At 42.0% G+C, this 26,863-nt stretch overlaps 2 protein-coding genes across 3 annotated transcripts; one reads left to right on the forward strand and one right to left on the reverse strand.

The window, feature by feature from the left end:
* Positions 1-621: 621 nt before the first annotated feature.
* On the reverse strand, positions 622-23,090 carry LOC143008152 (DNA repair protein XRCC4-like). 2 transcript variants are annotated; one of them, XM_076159773.1, is made up of 8 exons: positions 23,043-23,090; positions 19,222-19,382; positions 18,153-18,361; positions 8,899-9,065; positions 7,918-8,064; positions 7,018-7,121; positions 3,632-3,764; positions 622-1,198 (listed from the first exon to the last, which is right to left on the reverse strand). In XM_076159773.1, exons 2-8 carry the CDS (start codon positions 19,358-19,360, stop codon positions 1,186-1,188), a joined length of 912 nt encoding a protein of 303 aa, XP_076015888.1. In that variant the 5' UTR covers positions 19,361-19,382; positions 23,043-23,090; the 3' UTR covers positions 622-1,185. The 2 variants fall into 2 exon arrangements, with proteins under 2 accessions (XP_076015888.1, XP_076015887.1); XM_076159772.1 differs by lacking the exon at positions 23,043-23,090 and adding an exon at positions 22,055-22,353.
* Positions 22,652-25,748, forward strand: tmem167a (transmembrane protein 167A). Its single transcript, XM_076159774.1, has 4 exons — positions 22,652-22,748; positions 23,658-23,767; positions 24,633-24,667; positions 24,763-25,748. Exons 1-4 carry the CDS (start codon positions 22,746-22,748, stop codon positions 24,831-24,833), a joined length of 219 nt encoding a protein of 72 aa, XP_076015889.1. The 5' UTR covers positions 22,652-22,745; the 3' UTR covers positions 24,834-25,748.
* Positions 25,749-26,863: the final 1,115 nt, after the last annotated feature.

Raw genomic sequence — 26,863 nt, forward strand, 5'->3', positions numbered from 1 at the left:
AACCTGAGGTCATTCAGCAGCATCCAAACCAACCCAGAGCATTCTGTCCACCTGACTCACTCCAAGATGAGTTAGCTGCTAAAATTACTCACACCAGGATATTTGATGAAAGCGTTCAGCAAATAAATTGTCATTTTCAGTTTCTGACTTAGATGTTTCAGACATTACAGTGTAAAGTGGTCAGCAGTGAGACCACAGCACAGCCCGACAACAAAGACGGCTCTGTCTCTCTGCAGGTCTGCGGCAGGAAAAGAGAGCCCGGCAGGAACACGCCTGTCATTTCCCTGGGCAGAGGGAGATCTACAGGTGTGCGCTGTAAGTGAAGGACGATGATAAGCAAGCAGCCCAATGTTTAATTCCAGCCGTCATCGCTCGCTCACTAATAGTGTTAACCCTTTCAGCTGTGTGGCCTGTGTGGTTAAGTCACATTCACTTTAAGATTGTCTGCTGTTTGGTCGTAAAATCACCCATAAAAAGGTAGACAGTCGCAAAAAGTCATAGTAAGCTTTCAACTGAACATAATGTAAAGGCTGTTGCTGATATTTGTATTTTAGACCAATGCAAAATTAATGTTGAAAAAAGCAAAAGTATTGCAATGTAAAATGTTTATTTTAAACACATTTACAGTACTTAGCATGTTCAAACTTTGCATCAAGAATTGCCACATTTATGTATATTTTTCAGAAAAATAACAATTGGAATCATTGGAATGTAAAATCAAAATAATATATTAAATTAATGTGCACAAAGATGTTGGAAAATATGGCAATATTTACAAATCCCTTCAGATAGTTTGCAAGATCCTCAGTTTAGATCTTGGAGTTGAAAATGTCCAAAATATTCATTTGACGACGGCACCGTCCTCTCATCCATCCAACGCTGTCACAGACTTGTCTGTACTGATACTGATCTGAACTTCCCTTTAACCCATGCATTATTGATGGGATAGATAGGATAAGAGTGTGACATTCCTTTGGGGATTACGAGACTAGCCAGCTCGTGTTGTGGGATTATCTTGGCGGCCACCTGTGGTCCTCAGCAAATGTGTAGGTATCATCAAATTCATAAAGCGCAGCAGGAGGGCCCAGGAGTCAAAAGTAGAATGATCCGATGAAGACCTTTTTCTTAGTCCAACAGGTCATGACAGGTTCATTACCGTCAGTGCGAAGATACATTGTGATGACCTCAGGACCTAAAGCTGACAGCAGAGGTAAAGACAGAGGTGAGGAGTTGAAGACAGTGAGAGACAACATAATCCTATTAACCTTCTACAAAACACCCCCGTGGTAGTTTGGGCCACAGAACATCGGCGTGTAAAAGAGCAGAAGAAAATGAGAATGGGGGAATACTAATCTAGAAAGTGGAAATGAAAGAGGTGGCGTATAGTTTATTTACATATTGAAGAGCGTGAGGAAAACATCAGCAAGACATGATGAATAAGCAGCAACAAAGGAGCTACGGTTCGTTGCTGGTGACACCCTCTCTTATGGGTGTAGCCTGTTGTCCCGCAGTAGTTGTTACTCTTTCTCTGGTCTCACACAGAGCTTAGTCCAGGAGTACCAGCAGCCAAAGTTTGTTCAGGGCGAAGTCGACCTCTTGAGAAATTGCTTCCATACTCCTGGTCCAGATTCTCCACCATCTTCTTCATCAGCACAGTCGACATTAGTTAACAAAGGAAGCCCCGGATGACGTCGTTCCTCTGATATCACATGACTGCTAACGCATCTGAGCCACGTCCTTACTGCAGCGCTGATCAGAGCACTTAGTGTGGAGCGTTTGGGAAAAGATGGTGTCATTTGATTGGCTTTTTTATTTATTCAAGATGAGAGGCAAACATGCAGAAAGTCTCTCATGAGACTTGTGGCAGGTAATTGTCACAGCTAAAGCAAACCAGATGGTGGCAACCTCCTCTGGCTTTCTGAAAATTGCTTTCACAAACTGGGCCAAGATCTGGCTCAAATGTGGGGACACCTCAGGACGCCGTTGCTTGGTTGTTCCCGGTTTGGTTGTGTGTACTGAGTTGAGGGCTGATTGGCCAAATGTAACTTGCCACTTTGCTGGATAGGAAACAAAGTCTGTATGTATACATGCAGCGTTCGATCTAGGGCTTTAATCATGCTCATGATGAGTTGTGGATATCATCTGTCCATTAAAATAAGAGGGTGGAGTGAAAAGAGGAAACAAAGAAAAGGCATAAAGACAGGGGGGAAGAGAAGAGGATCTGGCAAAATAGAAACGGGAAGGTTGAATTTAATATTTTACCCCTCAATCTTGAGTTGTACTTTAGGAAATACAGTAGTATAATGACATAACACCGCTGAATTACACCACATGCATTTTGCCCCAGGAGCAAGGAGGATGTTATTTGTTTGAAAGGGAAAAACCAAGGAGAACAACAGATGGTAACAAGCTGGACTGCAAAGGCAAGGGTACAATATGATGCATGTTCAGTGGGAGCTCGTGAGCCATGGCTGCTGTTTCTCAGCTGGACTAGGCTGCACTGTACACTGCTGTAATTTTCTATGTCGCTTATTTGCCAGCCAACACCCAAAAGTGAGCTGTGGGTGGACATCATTATGTTTTTAGATGTAAAACAAGTGTTGACTACGACAAATTTGGGTTTTCTCTCTTACACACATCAAATTGTGTATAGTCAGAAGGGGAATGCATCTCATTGCGAAGTAAGCAAGAGAAAGAGTGTTTTTTAGGCTTTTGCTTGGTAGTCATAGTGATTCAGTGTGAGAAAACATTCAGCTTCATGTGGAGAGACACCAAGACCCATTCATGCATGCATGAGTCTGATATTCAGAAGAGACCAACAGCAATGACAATCTAAAAGTAATACAATATTGTTTGTTTTTAGAAGTCAATTCTGTTAATAGACACATAAGTAGGCAGAGAAGTGGGCAGAATTTACTGGCATCTGGGGCTCGGTGCCACATCTAAGGCAAAAGCTGTGGTCAAAGCCAAAGGCAGGACTTTGTCCATAATGAGTAATGTCCCTAATTACGAGTCATCAATACACTGAGATGAAGAGAAACAACTACATAAATATGAAAAGAAAAGGCAGCTGAGATGGTGGGATGTGAGGAGGTCTGTATTTTGCGCAAGTGGCACACACGTCTGATCCATCTGCGTGTGTGTGTGGGTTAGTTGTGAAAGCAGCAAAGACAAAATGATCATTCATCAATGGCTGCAGGGGGGAGGGAGGTAGCAGGAACTCACTGGGGAACAATGCATCAGTTACTGTGGACCTATCCCAAAAACATGTGACTAAAGACTCAATAAATAGAAGAATGTTCCAAAAACACGGAGATGAGCTCAGTGAATGTATAGGAAACAACTAATAACATACATTTCACTAAGTCTTACATTAGTTTTAGTCTATTAATCTATTTCCTGGACCTCAGTATAAAGAACCTCTCTCCCTCTCCATTGTAGCACTTTGAGCTACATTCATTGTAGGAATGATGCTTTACAAAGAAAGATTATTTATTTAAAAAAACATGGGGCTAGATGGGACACATGGAACACTTTATGATCATGAAAACTTAAGTGAGGAGAACCAAAGTATAAGAAATAATGATGTTACCAAACAAGGTGGTGTGACATGTGTGGTTATGGAACCAACCTGCCACTTGACTCTTCCTCAGGAGATTCTGAACTCTGAGCAGGACGAATGCGCCGCTTCTGTCTTGGCTGCACCTCTTCATCATCGGAAACACTGTTGTCTGTTGGGAGGCCCATACACTCCAGATTCCGACCTGCATATGAAAATACAATGACAAAACACCTTGTGATGCTGTGTGTGTACTGTGTTTGACTGTGACATCATTTATCTACATGTCCTACTTTAAATCAGCTAAATCATTACCAAAACCCAATTCTATCCCACCTTGGTGATGTTTTGAGTTTAACTGTGTTAAGATCAGTGTCATTTGCCGCAAACTTGTGGAAGTTGAGGGGAATGTTTCCTCAGATAACCTTTGCTACCCTCAGACACTCTCCATGTCCTGTTCCCTTTATCACACACACAGATCTGGCATTCCAAAGCACAAGCCCGGTCACACTTCAATACAATCATTTATATAGAGACAGATACAAAAACACACCTGTTTGCCCCTTAACACTGCTGCTAGCCAATTCAGATGAAAAGATCAACCTAATGAGAAGGCTGAATTGATGAGGCAAAACTTTGAAAGTTACTGCAGTAAAACGAATGAACAGAGTTTGCAGTTTGGCGCCGCTGTCAAACAGAAGGCCTTTGCACAATTTTTCCATGACTCCTTTTCTGTTGTGAGCTCTGGCACCCTCTCCGTCGCTCCATCTGCCTCTCTTCCTTCTACAATAGCTAACATCTTCTCCTTCAATCTCTACCTCTTTTATCTGCAGTCACCTCTCTGTGACAGATGTGCTTCTCGTGTTGTCACTATCAGATGCTAAACCCGGAGGGAAAAGGTCAAAGAGTGAGAGGGTTTTCTTTTTCGTTTTTTGTCTGGAGTTGTGCTCTATCATTATGTTCTCTTATCAGGCCCCAGGAAAATGAAAACACAGCCTAAGGCACAGGGGTTACCCGGGGTCAAGTAAGTCATCGAAGAATGATGTCACCTACCATGGTCCGATACAACTCGACCATTCTGTATCCTTTTTAGGATATCTGCATCCTATTTTTAAGTGCAAGCAGTTTCTGATCTGGGACTAAGGAGCCTGAGATTAATTTCTTATTCAAACACATTAGGTTGATATAAAATGATACTTACAGACTTACAGACAAACAGTCATTGTCAGGGCTTGTTTGTTTAGGTTCCAATGAACTAGGTGGCTGGGAATTAATTTGTTGCTGAGTTACACAACTATGACGGCACAATATAAATAACCAGGGAAAACAATGCATTAAGCATCCATTAGCATAATTTAACAGTCATCAACAAGAAAATATGGCCCCTTTCCACCCCGCTGCTTATGGCCAAGAGGGAAACGCCCAGACTGATTTGTTGGACGGATGAATTAGTGTAAATAGTATGAGAGAGAGAGAGAGAGAGAGAGAGAGAGAGAGAGAGAGAGAGAGAGAGAGAGAGAGAGAGAGAGAGAGAGAGAGAGAGAGAGAGAGACACACACACACACACACACACACACACACACACACATTTGGGGACACACCCATGGAGTTGAAACGCACAGCATCTCAAGAATATCAGCAGGACAAACTGACCAATGGGCCTCTCCGTTTGTGTATAAGTTGTCCTGTGCTGTCCTACAGATTGTGTAAATACAGTGTAAACACACACCACTGGGTGAAAGGCTGAAAACACAAGAAGGCTGAATGTAAAAAGGCTTTCTGGACTGCAACAAATGTGCTCAGGCCAAGACCCATACTGAGCATAATCTACAACCCTCATTAGACTCCACTGAAGCCAACATGGAGAGAGCACAGAGGGGTGTGTGTGTGTTTTTTGAGTCTATGGGCGAGAGAAAGAGTGACAAAGGAGGAGAGAGGGCAGGAAGAGGCATAAAATAACAGAGCCTGCTGATGCAACTACAAAATCAAAGTGTTTTGCAACTGAACTGGGGGGGCTTGATTGTGCGTCTGAACACAAATGGGGCATTGAGAGATCAGGCGGTGTGGTAACCCCAACAAATTGCAGCACAGTAATACAGGGGGGGGGGGGCGATGAATCAGCACATGCGACATCACGCCTGGTCTCCATGATGCAGGAAGGGGAAGACCACCTCATGGCGGCCGTGTTGAAACAATCACAGCGGACTTTGTTGGGTGGATTTATGACTCACAGAGTGGATTTCCCAGAAGTTACCGACCCCAGGCCATATTCGCTGTTTGTGTGCACTTTTAAGTTTATGTTACTTCCATAATGCATTGATTTTCAACTGTCAAGTTTATTGGACTGTAAAAATCAGCTTGAGATTTAGTGGAAAGTCTAAATCGTTCCTGAGTCACGCCGTGACCTATGACATCACAATAAGTAACGGGAATTTGTGAAAAATTGGCTACGTTTAATACTTTTCAAGGGTAACACACCCTGCTCCACTGAGATATAGCAGGAGGCGTAAGTTCTTACATCAAGCAATGGAAGAAGAGTAGACGGGTACAACATGTTAATAGAGTTTCGCTATATTTTAGTTACAGCATCATTCAAAAGGTTTGAAAAGTCTCTTCTGAGGTTTCAAGAGTCATTCAGTGATCTTTCAAATTTGAGTGATCTTAAACCTATTGCTGCCAGACCCATTCTGTAGCTCTACGCAGTATTTAGAAGCTTTTAGCTCAGTATTGGGGTTACTCAGAATGCACAGGAGTCTCTTGGCTCTCACCTCCGCCATATAAAACCGTAGGAAGTGGTGCCTACCCACCCTGCGTGAAACAGCAGAAAAACAAATAAAACAAGGAGCTGCTAATAAATGTAGAGACTGAGCCAAGGCTAAAACCTTTGGACTTACATCCATCAGATGATTAGAGACAAGACTCCAATGGGGTGTTCATGATGCTCTCTGTCTGCAAGGTGCACTGGCCACATCAACATTGATAAGATGATCAGGGCTTTTTTGAGTTAAGTTTGTCCTTTTGCCCCTTTGCCTTATAATAACATTAAGTCTCCTTATGTTATTTTACCCACTTTGGCTGATGTGTGCGTCATTGGATAGTGTTGTGTTGACATGCGCATGACAGTCCACCAACAGCTTCCCTTGTCACCGTTGACTTGCATTAGAGCTAGGCCAGGTTTCATCATGTTATGGAGTGCGTTGGCCAGGCCCGGCCCCATCCCTGGAGAAACGCCTCTGTTATTCTATTCTGACTCATGAAAGTCCATGATGTAGAACTAAATATCACAGAAAAGGAATATTTTCTTTTCTATCATATCAGGTTTTGTTTGTGAAACCCAAATGCAACCTGATTCCATAGGAATTCAGGAATTCAGTTATTTATTTGTTGTTTATACAGAGCATTTTTCCCAAATAATAACAATAGACTCTTTTTTGTTCTCACAAACACGTTACACCCACCCGTGATGAGAATGGTTGCCTCCTGCGATGGACGGATGCTCTTAGCCGTATCTTCCTCCTTTCTATCCTGGCTGCCATCTTCCTCTAGAGTTGCATCACTGCCACTGAAGGGAATGACAAAGGTGTTAGGCTGGAGGAGAAAGTATTGTATGAAGAAAAAACATTGTACAAAGCAGTGTGAAAAGGAGAGAAATTCAACTGCACAATTAAAGGCAGTATCTCACTTTACTCCTGGCAAAGCCTTTTGTCAACACTCAGTGTTGCAGTGTTTTGTATAACTAGCCAGACGGGACAGTAGCACAGCCAGACACACGCAGTAATTATGAGTAAAATGTTCCATCATACATTTGCAATGATGGAAGATATAAAATAGGCTTGTAAAAAAGGAAATTAGCCATCGTCGACACTCTGCAGATGCCAGACGTGCAGCCAACACACACAGATTTGACACTTCTGTGCTGCCTGCCTTTGAATCAACATCTGCATGCCCAACAAAAAGGGGAATAACAACCTAAAATATTAAAATTTTTCCTACATTCTAGCAAAATTGATAAAATGCACAAACCCACAGTAACATAGTTATAGGTTACTGTGGAGCCTAACCCTAACCTTAACTTACAATGAGACATGACACAAACAATGAGATTTGAGAGATTCATTTCAGAAATAGGCTGTGGTGATGATGTAAGTTTTCTAATGTTTTAATATGATTAGTTTGAACTAGATGAAGCCACTTTAGCAACCCTATGACTTTGTGGTTTTTCAGGGAATAAAGTACAGAATAACTTGTATATTTAGTAAATCATGTGTCCAATGATGTGAACAGAATTGCCCCAGTACGATAGTTAATTTGATCCTTTCTCTCTATACATCAAGGTTCCACATAAGCAGTCTGCTGACCCTGGACTTTGGTCTTTGGTCTCTTGGAGCTGCCGGACAGAGTCCTCTAGGCCTCTGATCTTGGCCTTCTTCTCGTTCAACACCATGACGAATCGTAAGTAGAGCTCCCTCTCCATCAGCTCCTTATCCTGAACATGCTGCTCCAGCCTGGTGAGACAAACACACACACCAAAATGTGTATTTCAGGGATCCAAGAAATAAAAGTTTTCGTTATGAATCAACCCTTCCATCTGTTGAAGAATTGTTCAGTCCCAAGTGTCACATTTCCAGAGCCCAAAGGGACGCATGAGAACACATGTAACCAAGGATTCAATTTACGAGGAGTGAATAACAAAACCTCACACTTGAGAAGCAGAAGGCAGAATTTTTTGTCATTTTGACATAAAAAAGATTCATTCAATGGATGATTTAATAAACTTGATTATTTCTCTGGTCAACTGTTTGATTGAACACATACGCACTACACAAACAAAAACATATCTTAAAAGCAGACATTACTTATTTGTCTGTCCTTGTGGCTGGTGACTCCACCCAGTTCAGACACAAGACACAAGGCTCTTCTTCTGTCTCCTACTGACAACAATCCATCAATTAGCCAAGGAATGACCCAGCAAATAATCACTCACAATGCTGAATCAGAAAATGAAAGACATAGAAGGGAATCATTTGAAGTAAGTTCCAAGAAATCACAAGCGCAGTTCGCAACCTTGGGTGGAACCCTCAGTGCTCTCAAATGGGCGACCAGTGATGATGTCATAGTGGCTGAGTGCTGAGGACAAACAGCCGGGATTGGGAGGAGGAAAGGAAAGAGGCGTTGTACGTAAACAACACAATATACAACACGTAAACAACAGTGCTGAACATTGTGTTGTGAGGAAAGTATTTCCCTTTTCATCACTTATTTTCCACCACACATTCATTTATACACGTATTGAAATCATAAAGCCCAAAACACAAGCTCACTTTCCACCTTATGCTTACTCTCTGAGTATTCGCTGGTGCTCTCGTTTGAGTCTCTGGTTCGCTTCCAGTAGCCGCTGGTTTTCAGACTCCAGCTCTGTCCGGCGCTTTAGGGATTGGCCAATAATCTCCCGGTTCAGCTGCAGGGGTTCTGGAGCTGGCTGAAGCTCCGCAGAGCCCAAGTGTATCTGAGGAAGGAAGGATAAGATGTCAAGCGAGGGGAAGGAGATGCTGGGATTCGTTTTCAGTGTCATGATTAAGGCAATAAAGATTTCTATAAAAGATGTGTGGCTTTACTTGTTGTGACAAGGCAATAAGCTCAACGCTGGGAGAACCTGAACACTGAGCCATATTGCTCCTCAACATTGAAAGCTTGCCACAAGATGTTTCTAAGCACTTTGTAAGACCGTTGGTTCCTCCCTGACCATGTCCCGTGTGAACTAGACATTCAGGCAGACCCAGGACCCCCTCTCAGGCTGTACAAAGAGTGAAATGTGTGTATCCATACGGCCCAACACGCCAAACACACTTTCTACTTCATTCAACATTTGGAAAGCCTTTGAAAAGGTAAATTATATGGTTTTATAATAAGCTTGCTGCTCTCTACTTCTCTATTTTTTTATTATCGCTACTACGCTTTTGGCACATTACCGCCACCAGCTGGAGAGACGCATTTGCAGCACTTTGCCGCTGAACAAAGTGTGTTATCGCATTTGTGCTGACACTATGTGTATCCTAGTGAACGAGAGCACATGAGGATACACAAAATACAGAAATCTGACCATTCAGATATTTCTCTACAGTGCTGCGTTAGTCAGCGGTGGAATAAATGAGTATTTGCACATCACTTGCATCTCAAAAGAAACCTTCCAATATCAAGGTGCAAGGAACCATTACATCATCCTCTTTGAAGTGGGAAGCTTTTAAAGATGATGAAGTGTTGTGTTTGTCTGGGAGAGATACAGGATGAATTCAGTGCTCACCATAAGCCTGTGAATGTGAGCTCACAGGCTCCTGCCTCATACTTTCTGCTGTCAGTGGCTCAGTGGAATCACAGGCAGGCTTCAGATGTAATCAAACATTCCTCATTTGGTTAACATCGCAGTACTGAGGCAGACGGCAGGGCTGAAGCATCACAACAGGATACTGACAAAAACACTGACATTTTCTAATATCTAAGATCTGTCACATTTTAGAAACACCACTTAGGAACACAGAACTAAGTATTGACATTCCAGTCACAGCAGCCTCACTGTGTGTAAATCTGTGCTCATCACAGCTTTAATAATTAACAGATTTATCATATTTTGTTTTCTTGTTGCCTTGGAAATACCTAGTCAGCCCCGCCCCCCTCCACACACACACACACACACACACACACACACACACACACACACACACACACACACACACACACACACACACACAAGGAAACCAGAAGGTGATGAGGTGCTAAATCTTCACTGGGCTGTGTCGAGGTCGCAGACCCACTGTAATAAAGCCCACATCTTCAAAAGCTCTCATAAAATACTTGTCATTTTTGTCCAGGGCTGACGCTGTCCTGGCAGGCCACACAGCTGTTTTCCCCTCAGCTGGAGAACCATCGACATGTTACGATGAGTGAACATTCACTTCCCATCGGTCCCCAGCCTCCCCTTCTGTCTCGATCCTTCGTCTCATCCCTTGCTAGTCTTCGCAGCAGCAATTCTTGTCTCTCCCTCTCTCTCTCTCTCTGTCTCTCTCTCTCTCTGTCTCTCTCTCTCTCTGTCTCTCTCTCTCTCTCTCTCTCTGTCTCTCCCTTTATAACTGAATCATTTCTGCTTGACACTGGTGAAGAAATACCCTTCATAAAATAATTCCTTTCTCTTTAGATCAATATCATCCGATTACAATTTGTTGTGGTTTGTACCTCACTTTGCTGTCATTGTTTAGCTGAATTAAGATGAAACAATGAAATACTACAAATCAAAACCTATGCTTGGGTTGTTAGATGTAACGGCAAGCATTGGCATGTCTAGGCTTGTTCTGCCTTGGTGGAGGGAATTAATCTAATGAATGGCCCTTTAGTTTTACAAAAACGATTAGGATAGGACTGCACACAATAACTATTCTGGATCAATCTACAAAGACAATTCTGGAGGTTAACTCTTAACACAAACTGCAAACATGTGACGATGAAATACTGCACTGTCAAGAGTCCCAAAAGCAATACAACTCATCTGATCACAACAAGGAAACCTGTGATTCCACTCAATTCATTCTAATGGGACAGACACATCAAGGAGACCACCCAGGATCCTCATAAACATCTAGAGCAAAAAAAGGATGTCACAGTGATCCAGTGCAGGCTCCTCTGTGAGACGTAGAGGGAGTTTGTATGACACTGCGCTTCACAGAAACATTGACACAGCTGTGATTCTGTCGTCACCACTTATCAAAAACAGACTAGAGTTAGGTTAGCATGGTTAGCACTGATCATGAAATTGGACTCTGGAGATATTTAATCATATACACATTGCTGCCTACATTCAGTTTGCAAAGTTACACAAGCTGCAATGAACATTACCTCTGAAGGCTTTGATGTTCAGCTCCAACCTCCCTCCCATCCTCTCCTCTCACGCCTCTCACACCTCCTCTTACCTGTGCCTGAATTTCAGCTGCACTTCCAGTAGAGAGACGTTTAGTAGTAAATCAGCCATGTGAGAAAGGATAATGTGAGGGCTGAGCACACTAACATTTCCACAAAGCAAGGAATAATGTAAACCCTCCTGGCCTACATTTATGTTATCATAAGTCAAAGTCCCGCTCCACAGTAATGACTGGGGATTTGTTAAACTCGCCGACTGTACACGGGTGATGCCATAAATCTTACAGACCTAATCTCCATGTTAAACTTGTTCTGTCTTTGTGATCAGGATACGAAGACGCCAGGCATCTAAATCAATCTGTTTCCATTCAAAAGTTAAAGTTATACTCTGAAGGCAATACATCTTCCAATACATTTCCAAAGTCATGAATACAGCACAATGCAATTAAAGTCAGCATAAATCAAAGTGTGCTTATTCTTAGAGACAAAACTAGGTTATGTGATTGTAAATTGATTTAAGGTAAGACACCTCCACACACACACACACACACACACACACACACACTTCCTCAAATGGAGGCCTCATTCCGTCCATATATAGAGTTAATCACACTCATTACTTTTACATGTCCACACTGCAATTGCAAAAACACAATTATTGCTTAAATATAATGTATAATATTCTAAAATATAATATGGTTTCATCAAGTTTAAAGGCGCATATAAACCTACTGACATTTGCTTTGATTTAAATAACTAAGTTGAAATTAGGCTACACAAGTGAATGACTAAATAAAAACACTTGACAAAAAAATGCAGAATATTCATCGGCTCATTGTTTTAGTATATTCAGAGATGTTTTTCTTGCGTTTACAGAGCAAATATCTGATCAAGTGAAGCAGATTTCAAATTGAAAAGATTGTCCATGCCTGAGGACTTCAGGCCTCTTTAGCCACTGCTGCGTGGGACACAGACAGATTGATCACCTAAAAATAAAAGCAGACATCCATACTCAGCAGATGTAAATATCAGAACCTGTGATGAGGTTTGCAATGCTTCAGTTTCCACTTCCTTATTTCTTGACAGTCAATTGGAATCCCAGAAACCGTGACCAGAAAACTTCCCAGAAAGAGCCAGTAATGTTAAGTCATAGAAGAATCAATCAATAAAAGTCGGCAATGGAAACTAAACGGACTAGTTCCTTTCTCATGCTCCTTCCACACAGAGATAAACGCTGAAGGTCAGTCTGCACGCTGGAGCCAAAGTGTGGGAAGCCAGACGACAGCTTGACTATCCAGAAACCCACTGCCACATATTTCCATTGTGTAACTGAAATAAATCAATTAAAAAATGAAGTAAATCTATTGTGTTTTGGCATCTAGTGAGCTAATAGCCGACATTTATATTCAAAACAAAACAACAAAAAATTACGGAGAGGAAAGGACAATAACGCTGAGGTTTTTGTGAGATTAGGAAGATTCATTTATTCTTACAGATGTTCAAAAACATGACTTCATATCTAACCAACCAATCTCAGATTTAGCAGATAATGCTCATGTAGGCTAAAATACTGTCTTCAGAATATGTTAGCGTCACATAACAACAAGGCGGTGTGTGTGTGTGGTCTCATCGTTTGTTTGTGTGTGTCTACAGACAGCTAGCCAGACCATAAGGTCAAACCCATGGAGAAAGGGGGGACGTGGGCGTGGAAGACAAAGCCAAAAGAACACAACCCCAGCGAAAACCATACCAAAACACATTGTGGGCACAGAACTCACAGTGTTCCTTATCAAACTGCCTGACGCTGTCCAAAAGCCACCCTGCATTCCCATGGGGAGGCACAAAATACCTCCCATTTCAATCATCAATAAAAAAGCTTCCACATATCTCATCTAAAGCCGCGCTAAATCCTTAAAAAACAGCGGTCAAACAGCTTATTTTTCTCCTTCAAAATGACTATTGTGTCTAAGGAAACAAGGAAGCGAGTGGGCGAGCTCTGTATAGGCGTGTGCACGATGACAACGAGACAGTGTTCAAGGATGGGCAGTGAGCTCAGTCTAACAAGTGTGGGCATCAAGTAGAGGTTTAGTCCCATCAGCTCGCTTGTCCGCAGTGCAGAGGCGTCGGGCCAGATAAAAAGACAGGAAGTCAGGGGCAACAGCAGCTAGTCCTTCCCTGATAACGTGAATGTTCCCATAAACATCAGGCACAAGAGCAGGCAGAGGAGAAAACACTGGATTTACCTTAAACGACCTTAACTTAAGCCTTTGTCTTGGATGGAGTGAATGGTTTTATTTACATACGCATTAACGTAGAAAGAAACTGTGGCATCTCCCCCAAAAATTAACTGATGTTGTTTTAGCGCCACCACGAGGTCAAATGATGTCTCTTCTCATAATTTTTGCATAAGTGGTGAGTCTATATGTTTATCAAATTTGGTTGTTGTTACTGGCACTTTTTGAAGAATGAGTGGCACCCACTGAAATTTGTCAGGCATTTACATGAAAATGGTAAGGAATATAATAAATCAAAAATAAAATTTGGATCCGGCTTGGTCCAGACCTTCTACATGTCAAATTTTGTGACAAGTGACACAACATTTCAGGAGGAGTTGGGCATTAGTGGGCCCAATAGACCCAAGGAATCCAGACACAACGGAACTTTGACTCTATGACTGAAAGTTCAATAGTTAAAAGTTAGTCAAAATGTACAAGCAGTAATGCTGCTCATTAGATGGTGTAGTCTTCACTGTAGTGAGGTCAGAAGTTAGATCCGGATTTCAGTCTCACTTCAATTTGGTGACAGACAGTTTTCACTGTTAACTAACCTTGCAGAAGTGAAGAACACACAAAGAAATAAACAAACACAGCATATAGGTCTTCTGTGTGTGTGTTCCTGTTTTGTAAAACCAGAAACATAACAATTCTTTATCTTATTTTAAAACATATGGACTGTGTGTTTCCCAGCCTTACTGGGTTTTTTTTTTACTGGTTCTTACTGCTTATTAGTACTGTGAATTACATGCAGTTAAGGACTGTAAAGATGCCATACACCACCAGGGGAAACAGATGTGTCAACAACGCACAATATGCTTGACAGAGTGAATCAGGGCAAACTGCAAATTGTTATTATTTCCTATCTTTCTATCTTTCTGCCCATCAGACACACTCACAAACTCACAAACTCTCTCTCTCTCACACACTCACACTCTCTCTCTCTCACACACACACACACGCACACACACACACACACACACACACACACACACACACACACACACACACACACACACACACACACACACACACACACACACACACACACACACACACACACACACACACACACACGCACACACACCAATATGAAGATGATTTGGCTGAAATAAATGAATGCTGTCACTGTTGACAAACATGTAACAATGTGACATTCATCCACCCAGAATGCTGTGGTTTCAAAAGGGATGCAAGCTGCTCTGATGTAAGCATAATATAACTCAGTGACACTTCTTACAACCTGACAGGAAGCCAATGGATAATTGGTCAAACATTTGTGAGACCATTACGTTGTTTATCACAACACAACAGCATATCCAAGACTGTAAATTGTGGACTTTTTTTGAATGTGTCTTCAAGAGAAAACAAGGTGATAATACACAGAAGATTTAAGTAATACAAGAATCCAAAAGCTGCTAATATCCTCATCAGCAGCTGGATTTGTAACTGTTTGTTCTATCATCAGAACCACAAGGTTACAGAGACATGAGTAAGACGGCGACATTTTACAGCTGACAATGAAAAAGAGAAAAACCTGTTTATAAAGCCAATGACAATTACAAGCAGGAGCAGATCAAGGAGAGACCAGATAGTCTCACCACTGCGCTTTAATGATAGTGGCTAAAGGGAACGTAACAACTTCATCACAGTATGAGACAAAGCAGGAATAACACAAATCACTCTCCACTGCATGACACAGATGAACCTAAACATATAAAATGCAGTCTGATCACAAGCAAAGCTCTTCTTATTTCAGAGCATTTCACAGAATCTAGGACGTAACGTTGAGGGAATGTGGTAAATCCTGTTTTTTGATTGAAACACGTTCAACATTCACGCATGCATGTTTCACTTCAATCTCTAAAGAACAGCTTCAGATCTTCTCAGCTAAAGGTGACTGGGGTTAAAGCCCCACTGCACAAGATGCTCATGTAGAGACACACACACACACACACACACACACACACACACACACACACACACACACACACACACACACACACACACACACAGAAGAGATGAGAAGAATCTCCACAAGCCTCAGCAGTAAGCTTGGGGAGAACCTCATGCTCACTCACTTACTAAGCATACTGCCACATCTTATAACGACATCATCGACTACAGAATTTACAAAGCAGGATGCAATAAGTCAAATATTCCAATCCAGAAAACCAAGTCAATTTGTAAAGTAAGAGATGCTAGACTAACAAATCACAAAGAGACTACAGTCAAGAAACTACCAACTTACGCAAACCCTTTAATACTTTAATACTTCTTTGGTAACACCGACGTCCTCATCTTGGAACAGAATGTTAAAAAGGTGGCATAAATGCTTTAGAGACCATCAGAGCACATACAACTTCACCTTTATGTTACTTTCTGTATCTACTGAGTTTGAGTCAGTACCTGGAGATTTCTTTCCTCCAATGATGGATAACTACTTAAACAGACATTAAGGAGGAGTTAATGTCTGACTAAGTCATGTGAAACACCTGCTCCAAGGTCATTTGACAACAAAACCCCAAATTACATTCATCATTACAACTTCTAAGGTCATATTCATAAAGCATTAACGTCAGGTTAAGTTCACCACCTGTTTTGTCTCCCCCCTGCTTTCTTCTACGCCCAAAGGAAACTTGCCTCATTTTTAGTCATTTCTGCACCCTCAAATTATCTGGCTGGGAAAATATGTCCCGCTCTTCAACATCTCTGTGCAAGCAAGGCGAGGAAAGAGTGAAGAAAAGAAGCAGGTGTTGGACAAGGGTGGTAATTTGCACCTAATGCAAAATAGCCCCTCTTGATTCTTGGATTTGTTATTGCCACACACACTCCAGAGCAGTGATTACGGCCTTACAAGCATGTGTGTGCTCTGCATTCACAAGTACAGTCACAATGATGAAGGCATCAGCATAAATCTGTTATATGTAATTAAGTAAATTCATCTAAATCACAAAATAAACCATAAAAGACATGAACCAGTGTAACTGAAATATAACTACAAATTCAAAAAGCCTACAAACATCAGCATTTCTATGGTTGAACTTGTGTTGAGCAAAATGTGATATTAGACCTATAAACTCTAAGTAAAAAGAGACAAGTCAAAACAAAATCTGGCGTGATTTTTGACTGCGATCTAACATCTTTTCCAATTCCAATTCCAAACTATGACAATCTATCACAAGGTTTAGTTCGGTTTGGTTTGGTTTATTTGACCTTGTTCACTTGCTCACACTTGTGTGCAAAGTTTGTGTAATGGAGTAAAGTCCAGAGCACAATGAGTTACAATAATTAATGAACCAGAAGTCAATTAAAATTTAAAGCCAATACTTGTCCATTAAAGATGCTTAGATTAGCCCAGGCTGTTATTTTTTATTTAATCGTGCATTCATGATGAAAATGAGAAATCCATTGCGTGTATCAATGCGTGTCCCTGACACACAGACAGAGAAAGACACTGGACCATTCTTGCTATTGGATCTAACTGCATTTGATCATTGTCAGTTTAAGTATACATAGTTCAAATACACCAACCTTATTACCAAGTAAGGTTGATTTTAGTTATCTTCTTGTAAAACCAACAGTATGTGTGCTTATGTTCAAGACACACACTTTGACACACACACACACACACACACACACACACACACACACACACACACACACACACAGGGAAAGAAACCCAGGGGGCGTTAGGATAGGAAAGGAAAAAAGGCTCTCATCAACTGTTGTTTAACATTGCTGGATGTGGACGACCCGCTCCATAAATAAGGGTTTTACTGCCTTTGCAGTGTTCCTAACCCCTGGCCTACTGCCTCTGGACTCCTCTACCTACATAAGAGTCCCAGGATCCCAAGTGACCTGCTCCCTCCAGGCAATAGAATCCTCCCACCGACTGGAAGAAATACACCCAAATCCTCTGACAGCTCCATGACCTGTACTCCATCAAACATCAATGTGCAGCAACTGCCTCAGCACAGCATCCATGACACGTCTCTATGAATATCTGACTTACTGATAGTTGCTTTCTGCCTAAAACCATACAAATTGTTGCCATAAGCCCACCGTCTCGCTGAATGATTCCTATCTGTTGCTTTCCAAACAATGGCCTGAAGGCAGCCAAGCCTTTCCAATTCTGCAGTGATGTGGAGACACTGTAAACCTTATCTTTTTAACAGCCCCTGTAAAAAAAACAAGACTTCCTTTCTATTTTGTTGTATGTCGTTAGATGAATTTATCCTAGGGGAAAAGTGATGAGGAGGAAGTGCGTTATGCTGTTGAGTAGAGGCAAACTATTTACTGGTCCAACATAACTGAGTCTGACGGCTTTCTAACGGTGGCGTTCAAACAACTGCGCCCTAACTGGATGATTCAGTTAATGACTTTGTTACTGTGCTGTATGTGTCCCAGCTCACCGAGATGTCTTTGCAGATCTTCTGATAAGAGAGACGGCGGTGATCTGGAGTGAGGTGGAAAGAATGCACCTCCTTGTCTTCCACACGTTCTCTCTTTCCTCCTCCTCGTCCTTCTTCACCTCCCATTAGTGCTCGATGAAGATCTTCGACATATCTCTCTCTCGACACTCCCACGTCATTCGCTTCCCTGGTCACCTCGTCTTCTGAAACTGGAGAGAATGGTGTTTCTTAAACATTGTGTTATCTTTTAAGGGAATCAAGCAGCTCTGCTTTGTTTCAAATAGAAAGAAAATCAGCGAAACCAAAGGGCCTAGAATGATGTCAAACCCGGGACGTTGAGGGCATCTGGCAAATGAGCCACAAGCATACACATGTGTACTGTATCTCCTGTGACCTGTAGGACAGCAAACTGCAAAACCATAAAACCAAAACATGAATTATGTAGTGATGCATGAACCCATGTGAAAGCGGATTTGAAGGGGGGAATGTCATCAGCTGTTGCACAGCTGCTCGCTCACGGTTGAGGGTCCCAATTAACACATCAAACACAGAAAGGCAGCAGACACACAAGCCTGCACATAGCTGTCACAACCCCATCCCTGCCTGTCAACTCTACAGATGGACAGCAATAGAAAACTAAGGAGCGGTTATGTTCCAGGTGTCCTCCCAGAGAAGGTGTAGTTGTGCATATGCAACCACGCACACAACCCTGACTTGCATATACAAAGACGAGCCTTGTAGAACTTAATCTACTTTAAACACCTGGGAGCTGCGGCAGAGACGGAAAGAGGAACGATGGAACAAGGTCATTGCTGTCCCTCAGGGTAAAGAACCAATGGTCACATTATTATGAGACGACTTTCGGCCAGGTGCCTGCATAGCATGGACAGGTTGATGATTGGCGGGTAGAGTTCTGGCTCTACACATAAGCCTACAATTGTGAACATAACGACAAATGCGTATTCATTTTTTTTTTTTACAGTTTGAGCCACTAATGACTGACCTGTGTACCAACATGCACGCATCTGCTCATTTGCTTTGCAGCTGTGTGCACGTCTGCAGCGCCTACCTTCTCCTATCCACGCTGAGCTGCCATCGGTGAGAGCGAGGGTGAAACCTGCACCAAGGTCTCTCGCCCAGTCCACTCGCAGGAAGTAGGGCGTACCTGGATCACTGGCCAAAGCGATCTGTCGGGCCGTACCACTCATGTCTCTCTTATGGCCGTCAGACCTGCAGACAATCAACAGGCAGGAAATCAAAGAGTTGTAGAGAGGAACTCAATAATTATGATGATGGGTTCAGTCAACTTTTAAATAAGCCCACATGAATCGTGTCCAGGATAGCTTGGAGGATTTTGAACTCCTCTCAGCTCTCCCATGGTTGACATCTTGGCCTTTGCTGTTGTAAGGAAAGCTTAATCTAGTAGTGACTTGTTTCATTGTTTAGATTTGGTAATAAAAAGTCATTGTGTGTTTGTGAGTCTTTTGTCAGTTGGGGTTTCTCTGACTCAGTGGATACACCACAGTGATTAACACATCTTGGCAATGGAATGTCCCAGAGCAACACCAAGCAAAATAAATGCTGAATAAGAGAGGGAAAGTATTACATAATAGACCACTGGTTTGTTGCAGTGAGATTGAATATGATTCCATAATACAAGCTCAGTTTTCACTATTGAAACATTAGCTCAATAATTGAGCAAGTCTGACCAACTTAAAGGATCGATCAGTCATTTTTTTGATGTTCCAAATTCCAAAACCTCATTGACGACGCAGACAAAGAACAAAGGGGGATTCTGCAACTGCAATTGTTATTTTCAGGTTTCAATTTACTAAGAAACTTATTTTAGTGACTTGAGAATCACAAACCCATTCAAGGACCTTTGAAAATCTAATCTGCTCTTCTATTCAGGTGTAACTTTAGATCATGTTGATGCCTGAATGAAGGAGATGCAAACTCATCCATGGCCTTTATAGACTGCAGGTGAAGTTAATGATATGATATAAATCTTCATGCTCTTAAAATGACTTTGGCCAACTTTATAGCCAGATAAATCAAAGCTCGCTTTCAATGATTTTCCTGAGTTTAGTGATCAGCTTATTGCAGATTTTGTAAGTCACCGAGTTCTCAGAGTACGTCTCCAGGACACCCGATTCACTGCTGCAGTTTAAGTTCAGTGCACTGCCAGAAAACGATCACGGTCAAAAGATCAATTACAAGAAAGGTTGATTTAAATCATGTCTAAACTGTCCCTCTAGTTTACTGGCCTCACGTGATTTTTCCCCTCAAAGAGCTTGAGAAACTTTTACTTGATTACGGACGTCCAGGCCAGAACGTGTGATTATTGCTTGCACGTGAAGCGAGAGGTGAGTTGGATATCTTCCCTGCTTAACTACAGGGTAAAGCGTGTAGAGATGGAGGGAAAAGAACAGCTAAATTGGCAGTTTGCCAAGTTGGACATGTTTGAGAAAAATGAAAATGAGCCCCTTTGGACAGCGTGCTGTAAGTCATGACGTGACCTAAGGGTTTTTGTATTCCTCCATCGTATGCCCTTCTACACGGGCATACAGAGCAGGTGGTCAAGGTGATTCTAAATGAGAGATGGAGCTGAGATGTGACACAGACGGACCCATATGTGCACTAACGCACACATGCACAAATGCGCAGAGATGCGCACACACACACATGCTAGAACACACATTGATTGAAAGTTGACCCTCTGTGCTGCAAGGAGGGAGGTAAGGTGTGGTAGGACCAGGGAGCTGAGTAAGAGGAGGGAGCTTAAGGGTTCAACTTTAACCTCATAAAGTAAGCCCAGCTACTCATTAGTTACTGTAACATCTGTTGTGCAGGGAGGATGACCTTGTGGTAATTTGACAGAAGGACATGCCAATTAAATAAACAGTGCTGTCTGTCAGGAATGGAACAGCGTGCTGGACCTTCAAAGCCAACGCCAGATTCTTTCTGTAAGCTTCTGTTCGGCGGCTAGATTTACAGCGACAGTCACCAAGAACCTTAAATCATCAACCAAAGCAGCCTTTCTATAATTTTCTTAACTCGCTTTGTAATTTTTTTTCTTTTTTGGCTCAACCATTTCATTGTCATTTTCCCAGCATGGAAACAAAAATAAATAACTGTGTGTGGAGGAAGTACTTGGCAAATGAGGCATTTTTTAAGACAGAGCAGTCATGGGGAGCCTGTAATTATCTTCACTGTGACTTCAATGAGGAGCTCATACAGAGTAAGAGGCACAGGTAGTTAACTATCTCTTTAATGGGCCTTGACAATTACACCAGTCCTCTCACTGGACTTTCCCTTCATGCTTTCTCCAATGCAAGTGTTATTGTCTCGAGCGGAAAACACCAACTATCTTTGGCCACTGTTATTGTGGCTGCGTCACGTCGTCGCTCTTCATTACTCTTTACAGCTAAATCACGTCATTCAACAAACAGAGCGTGTTATATGTTGTACTGCAATAAAACAAAGGCCTAAAGGTTAAAGAATGTCTAAAGATTTGTCTACAAGTACAAACTAGCTGACAACGCGATCCTGACAAAAGAACAAATAGGCAAGTGTGGCAACGAACTGATTTACGTCTCAACACCGCTTGGGTCAGGGTCGTGACACTTAAGTACCCCACCTACCTGTCTGCCTAAAGGCTTTACAGAATGAAATATTTCATCACCTTTGTGGGTTAATCCATGAATCAGCACATTTTAATATTTTAAGAGGAAACTATCGTGCAGCACAAAGTATCATTTAGCTTTGAATGACATTGATTTCCTCTTATTTCCACAGCTGAGGCGTTTAATATCACTTTTTAATAGTACTACAACTTATTCATCAACAATATATATACATTGTAAGAACTGTGACGTTTAAAGCCAGTTTTATGTGTTTACCTGTTCCAGTGCAGCTCATTAATATTTAAGTATTATGTTGGGTGCAGGTATTTCCTCAGTGGCTCGGACGTGCTGCGGTGAATCCACGCTGCTTGAATATTATTGTGGCTGATGCTACATTTGTGAGGCTAAATTGTCAACTAGTTGATAAGCAGTTATATTTTAGGATTGGGTAAAAACACTAAATGAAGCATATACCACAGAGTGTTGCAAACTAAGCGTATTAACTTGTGAAGTGCAGCATAAATCACTGTGGCTGTCGCTGTTCTAGCATCAATGACTCGCGTATAGTTCCTGTCTTCAAGTACTGTCGGAAATGTCGTATTCCCGAGTTGCGTGCATAAACGAGAAAGAAAGTCGTAGGTACCTAGATTTTTGGATTGGTGGAATTAAATTTACCGAGTATCATCATATATCATGTATGTATCACGTTTATCTATGTTCAGATGTAATTGTGCAGCTTGGTATGACATAGACAAACGTTATTCTTAAATATCTGATAGGAGACGGGAGCATGCGAGGGGCACTGAACGCAACAACCGTGATGGCTAGTTCAGCTTATGTGCACAGCCAATCAGCGAACAGCGTGTGCTACGTACAGTGCGTTGTTACATTACGTAAAATGTCCTCGTTACGTTACGTAAGTTCCAGGGAGGAAGAAGTGTGATGTGGCTTTGACTATCAACAAAAAATGGTAAGAGTGTTTCTACCCGTTAACCGATGCAGTAATGTGTTCGCTCTATCGCTCATTCAACGCCTTACACATGTCCGGTTACACGGCACCAGTCGTCATTTGGTACACAGAGAGGACGTTCATCCGAAGCTTTCCAGCTAGCATTTGCTAAATGATAACATTAGCCTACTCTGGTATAACGATACGTGTCTTATCTCAACTCTGAAGACGACGTTCCGCCATTCAATCACCGCAGCGAGCAAAAACCCTCTTACGTTCTTATATCGGATGTAACTATGGCTATCAAACACTTACAAGAGCCACTCGAGTTTTCTAACTTGCCACGTAGCTGCACAGCGGGTCCACAGGGAGTGTGTGCGCCTGTGTGTGTGTGTTGAAATACAACTTGAAGATTTAACCCATGTAACTTTATTATACGATTTTACTAAACGTACATTGAAGTAACACTGTTACATCGACTAATCATTCAGCTGTTACCGTGGCCCTGTGCTGTAAAGGAAACAGAAACAAAATAAATAAATATGTAATGCTTTTGATCACTAATAGTTGTTTTTATATACCAGGTAAAGTTATGATAGTTCACAATTCACCGGGGTAAGTTAAAAAGATATTGCACCATTATCTGTCACAACCCGTCACAAACATTTGATTGATAACTTAACATAAACTACCAATAGATTTCTTCACAATGAAAGGAATCATTAGCTGCACCCTCTAATATTCAGTTTTAATGTGAGTGTCTGCTTGTTTGTTTGTTTTACAGAAATTAAAAGCACAATCAACTGTTTTGCTGTCACAATATCTGAATGAACAACTCTATGCTCCACAAGTTATATACCTGCCCCAGATCCACTTCAGGTCCTACATTGCTGACCTAAATGTTTCACTTTCTTGTCTTTCACGTCACAGTCGGCCATTTTCAACTTCCAGTCACTGCTGACAGTGATTCTTCTGTTGATCTGTACGTGTGCCTACCTCCGAGGTCTGGCTCCCAAAATGATGGACAGGAATAAGACTGGGTACGATCACACACACACGGCACACATGGGAGTCTATTTCAATTTCAGTATCGTTATTGGTAACTTGTGTTTTCAGCCATTGTAAGAAGCTCCTCCAAATAAAGTTGCACCGATGATGCACCTTCATTACAGTTAGATCATTATTATTCTTGGATGTACAGACTTTATGATTCACCTCTAATAAGCGGGACGCCGCCCAAAAACAGTCACACACACACACACACACACACACACACACACACACACACACACACACACACACACCCCAATGCACCAATGCAGGCATTTGGGGCGGAGAGGGACGTCTTCCTCAGACAGATGCTGCAGACCTGGAGTGGCAGACGGGGTGATTTCATGTTTTCCCCGTGCGATGTGTAGACGAAGGCGTGAGCTTATTTGTTATTACTGAGTTTATTATTATTATTGTTGATTTGGTGCCACATGGTCTGAGGCAAAGGTCTCTTAATTAATGGAACCATTAATGCCTTCAAATAATCTAAAGCATTTCCTGAAAACAAGTGTAGGATAAGCATTTTTCAAATTGAGATAAAATAGCAATAACACTATGAAAACTCCTTGATATCAAATTTAAATTCATTCAAATCTCAGTCACTCCTCAGCAGGTAATGAGCTGAGCTAGAACGCCCTGATTGACAATCTCAGGCCGGTTCAGGGCATATCAACATGTAATATCTGTGCCTGTGGGCTCTTAATAATACTAATATGTTAAAAACTCACAGCCAAGCAGCGAAGTGAAGATTATAATATGTAGAGAGTAAAAGGATCATTTATTTTTACACACAAGGACTGAATACGCTGAAGTTTGTGTCTTCCTCCTGTAATTGTTTGATTCTCTGTGTTTTAGGCTTCTGGGAATTTTCTGGAAATGTGCCAGAATAGGTAAGAGGTGTTTGTGGCTGTTCTGTCTCTTCTGGTATTAGTGTGACCCTGAGGTTGTGATATGAGTGAACACCTTCTGTCTGTCTTGTCCTCAGGTGAGAGGAAGAGTCCCTGGGTGGCCTGCTGCTGCGTCGTCATGGCTTTCAGTATACTCTTCCTACAGTAGCAGCCTCAAAGGTCGAACGCACATGGCAGGACTGGGAAATGCAAACCAAGGCACAGACAATGCGATCCAAGAAGCACAACGGGAACTCCGACTGGCCGTCACTTTGATAATGTAAAGAACGGAGACCCATCGCCACTCGCTGCGGCCTCGGAGGAGGGGAGGGGAGGAGACGTGCCGGGCGTTGCAGGAGGGCTGAGCAGATAGCCCCAGAGTGTGTGTAGTAGGTCTCTCCAGGGACTTCAAGGTCTGTGCTTGTGTGTGCTTATGAGGAGCGTTTACTCGAGGTGTATGGACAGATCTGTGTGTGTGGTGGGGGGGGGAGTGCTTTCTTTTATCTGCCATTTAGTTAAAAACGAAGAAATAATGTACGGTATCAAATGCTCCGACGTTTGTCCAAACATTTCAAACGTAAAAGAAAGTGACTCGTCATTGGAATCTTTTTTTTTTTTCTCCTTCTTCTTCTTTCTTTTGCTTGGCCACATTCGCATTTGTCAGTTTGTCTTTCAATCAAACAATCCGCTGTTCCCGTCAGCACTGGTGTTTGTACAGGAACTGAACGATGAGGTGTGATTATGAACGGGCTCAGTACCTCATCTGCGGTGTCCTGCTGTCGCGTTTACAAATGGTGATCATATGCCGCAGCAAGCAAAATGATATTTGCCCTTCAGGTGTCAAATTGTCTTACATATTTGCCTCAAAGAGCTCACTGATATTTTTAAATTCAGCTCAGTCGGCGCTATTTATTAAAGAACCTGTTTGGAAATACAGTCTGAGAAGGTTACTTTTTGACATTTACACACTTTTGATGATTACTTTTCTGTACGTTTCTGTTAGCACCTGTTAATACCACAGTGTAAGATGAAGTGTCATTTGTAATGTGTTCAAATGTGCAAAATACATGTTGATAACCAATAACCTCCTCTTGTCTAGTTTCAATCTTTGGTGATGGATAAGGTGGGTGTTTGCTATCCGCACACGTTTATAAAAGGAAAACTAAGATAGTAACAGTTGAAGGGGATGCTGCTGCGTATCTGGAGGGCGGTGCTCAGGATTCCTTCCGGCGTGAGATGGACAGTGAAGAGTTTGTGATGACCTTGGCGGCGACCTCGCTGTCAACACTCATCTTCAGACCTTTACTGCAAAGGAGTCAGCCGATTGTGCCACACGACATGACATCTCCAGTTATCTGCTGCTTCTGCCACACATTAGTGCAGCTGTTTAGTATCAAGGCTCACACTCATTTCTTCTACCCGACCAAGCTGAATTGCAGACATGGTTCTACCTTTTGAAACCGCTAATGAGCAGTTGAGCTTTGAAGTTCAGGTGACTGAAATATGTACAAAGCATGTTGGGAAGACCTCATTATACGTACTTAATCTTTGTGTGTCAAACTGCTATGAGTAAAAAGCTGAGACTTCATCAGAATGTGAACCATGTGTGGATCTCAGACTTTTTCCGACCTGCTTCCGACATCAACATGTCACACTTCTTTATCGGTTTTGAATGAATATGGCCACCTAGTTATAAACACAATCTACACATCCGTTTTTATAACTTATTGTGAATACAGGCTAGAAAAGAGAATCTCCTGCACCATTCTCACAAAGTCAAACACCACAGTATGTAACCTTTTGAAAAACTAAATTTACTGGAAATCTTCTCCTGATTGAAATCCATAAAACGGGGGCCTGAATTTTAGCACATCCCTAAAAAATTGACCGAAGCTGTAAATCTATTCAAGGCAAAAGCTGGGGGAGAGTCACCGTCTGCTAAGATGAAACGGTTTCGGTCAACACTCGTCTTCTCTCCATTGTGGCACAGAGCATTAAAATAAAGTGGTTGACTAGTTGACATGTTTCTGTTTCAGACTCTGATCAATGATGACTGTCCAGATCCTAACACCTCCACACAAAGCCTCGGAAGAGGATGTAGATCCCCATATTGACGTGCGTCCGTTCTGGCACGCCCTGGCCCAGATAAAGCATCAAGTGAAGCCTGCCAGTAAAACAGAGCTTATCAGGTAGTGACGC

This window comes from Genypterus blacodes, unplaced genomic scaffold (genome assembly GCF_046128005.1).
Source record: "Genypterus blacodes isolate CSIRO-AG114 ecotype Tasmania unplaced genomic scaffold, CSIRO-AGI_Gbla_v1 ptg000099l_1, whole genome shotgun sequence".
NCBI lineage: Eukaryota > Metazoa > Chordata > Actinopteri > Ophidiiformes > Ophidiidae > Genypterus > Genypterus blacodes.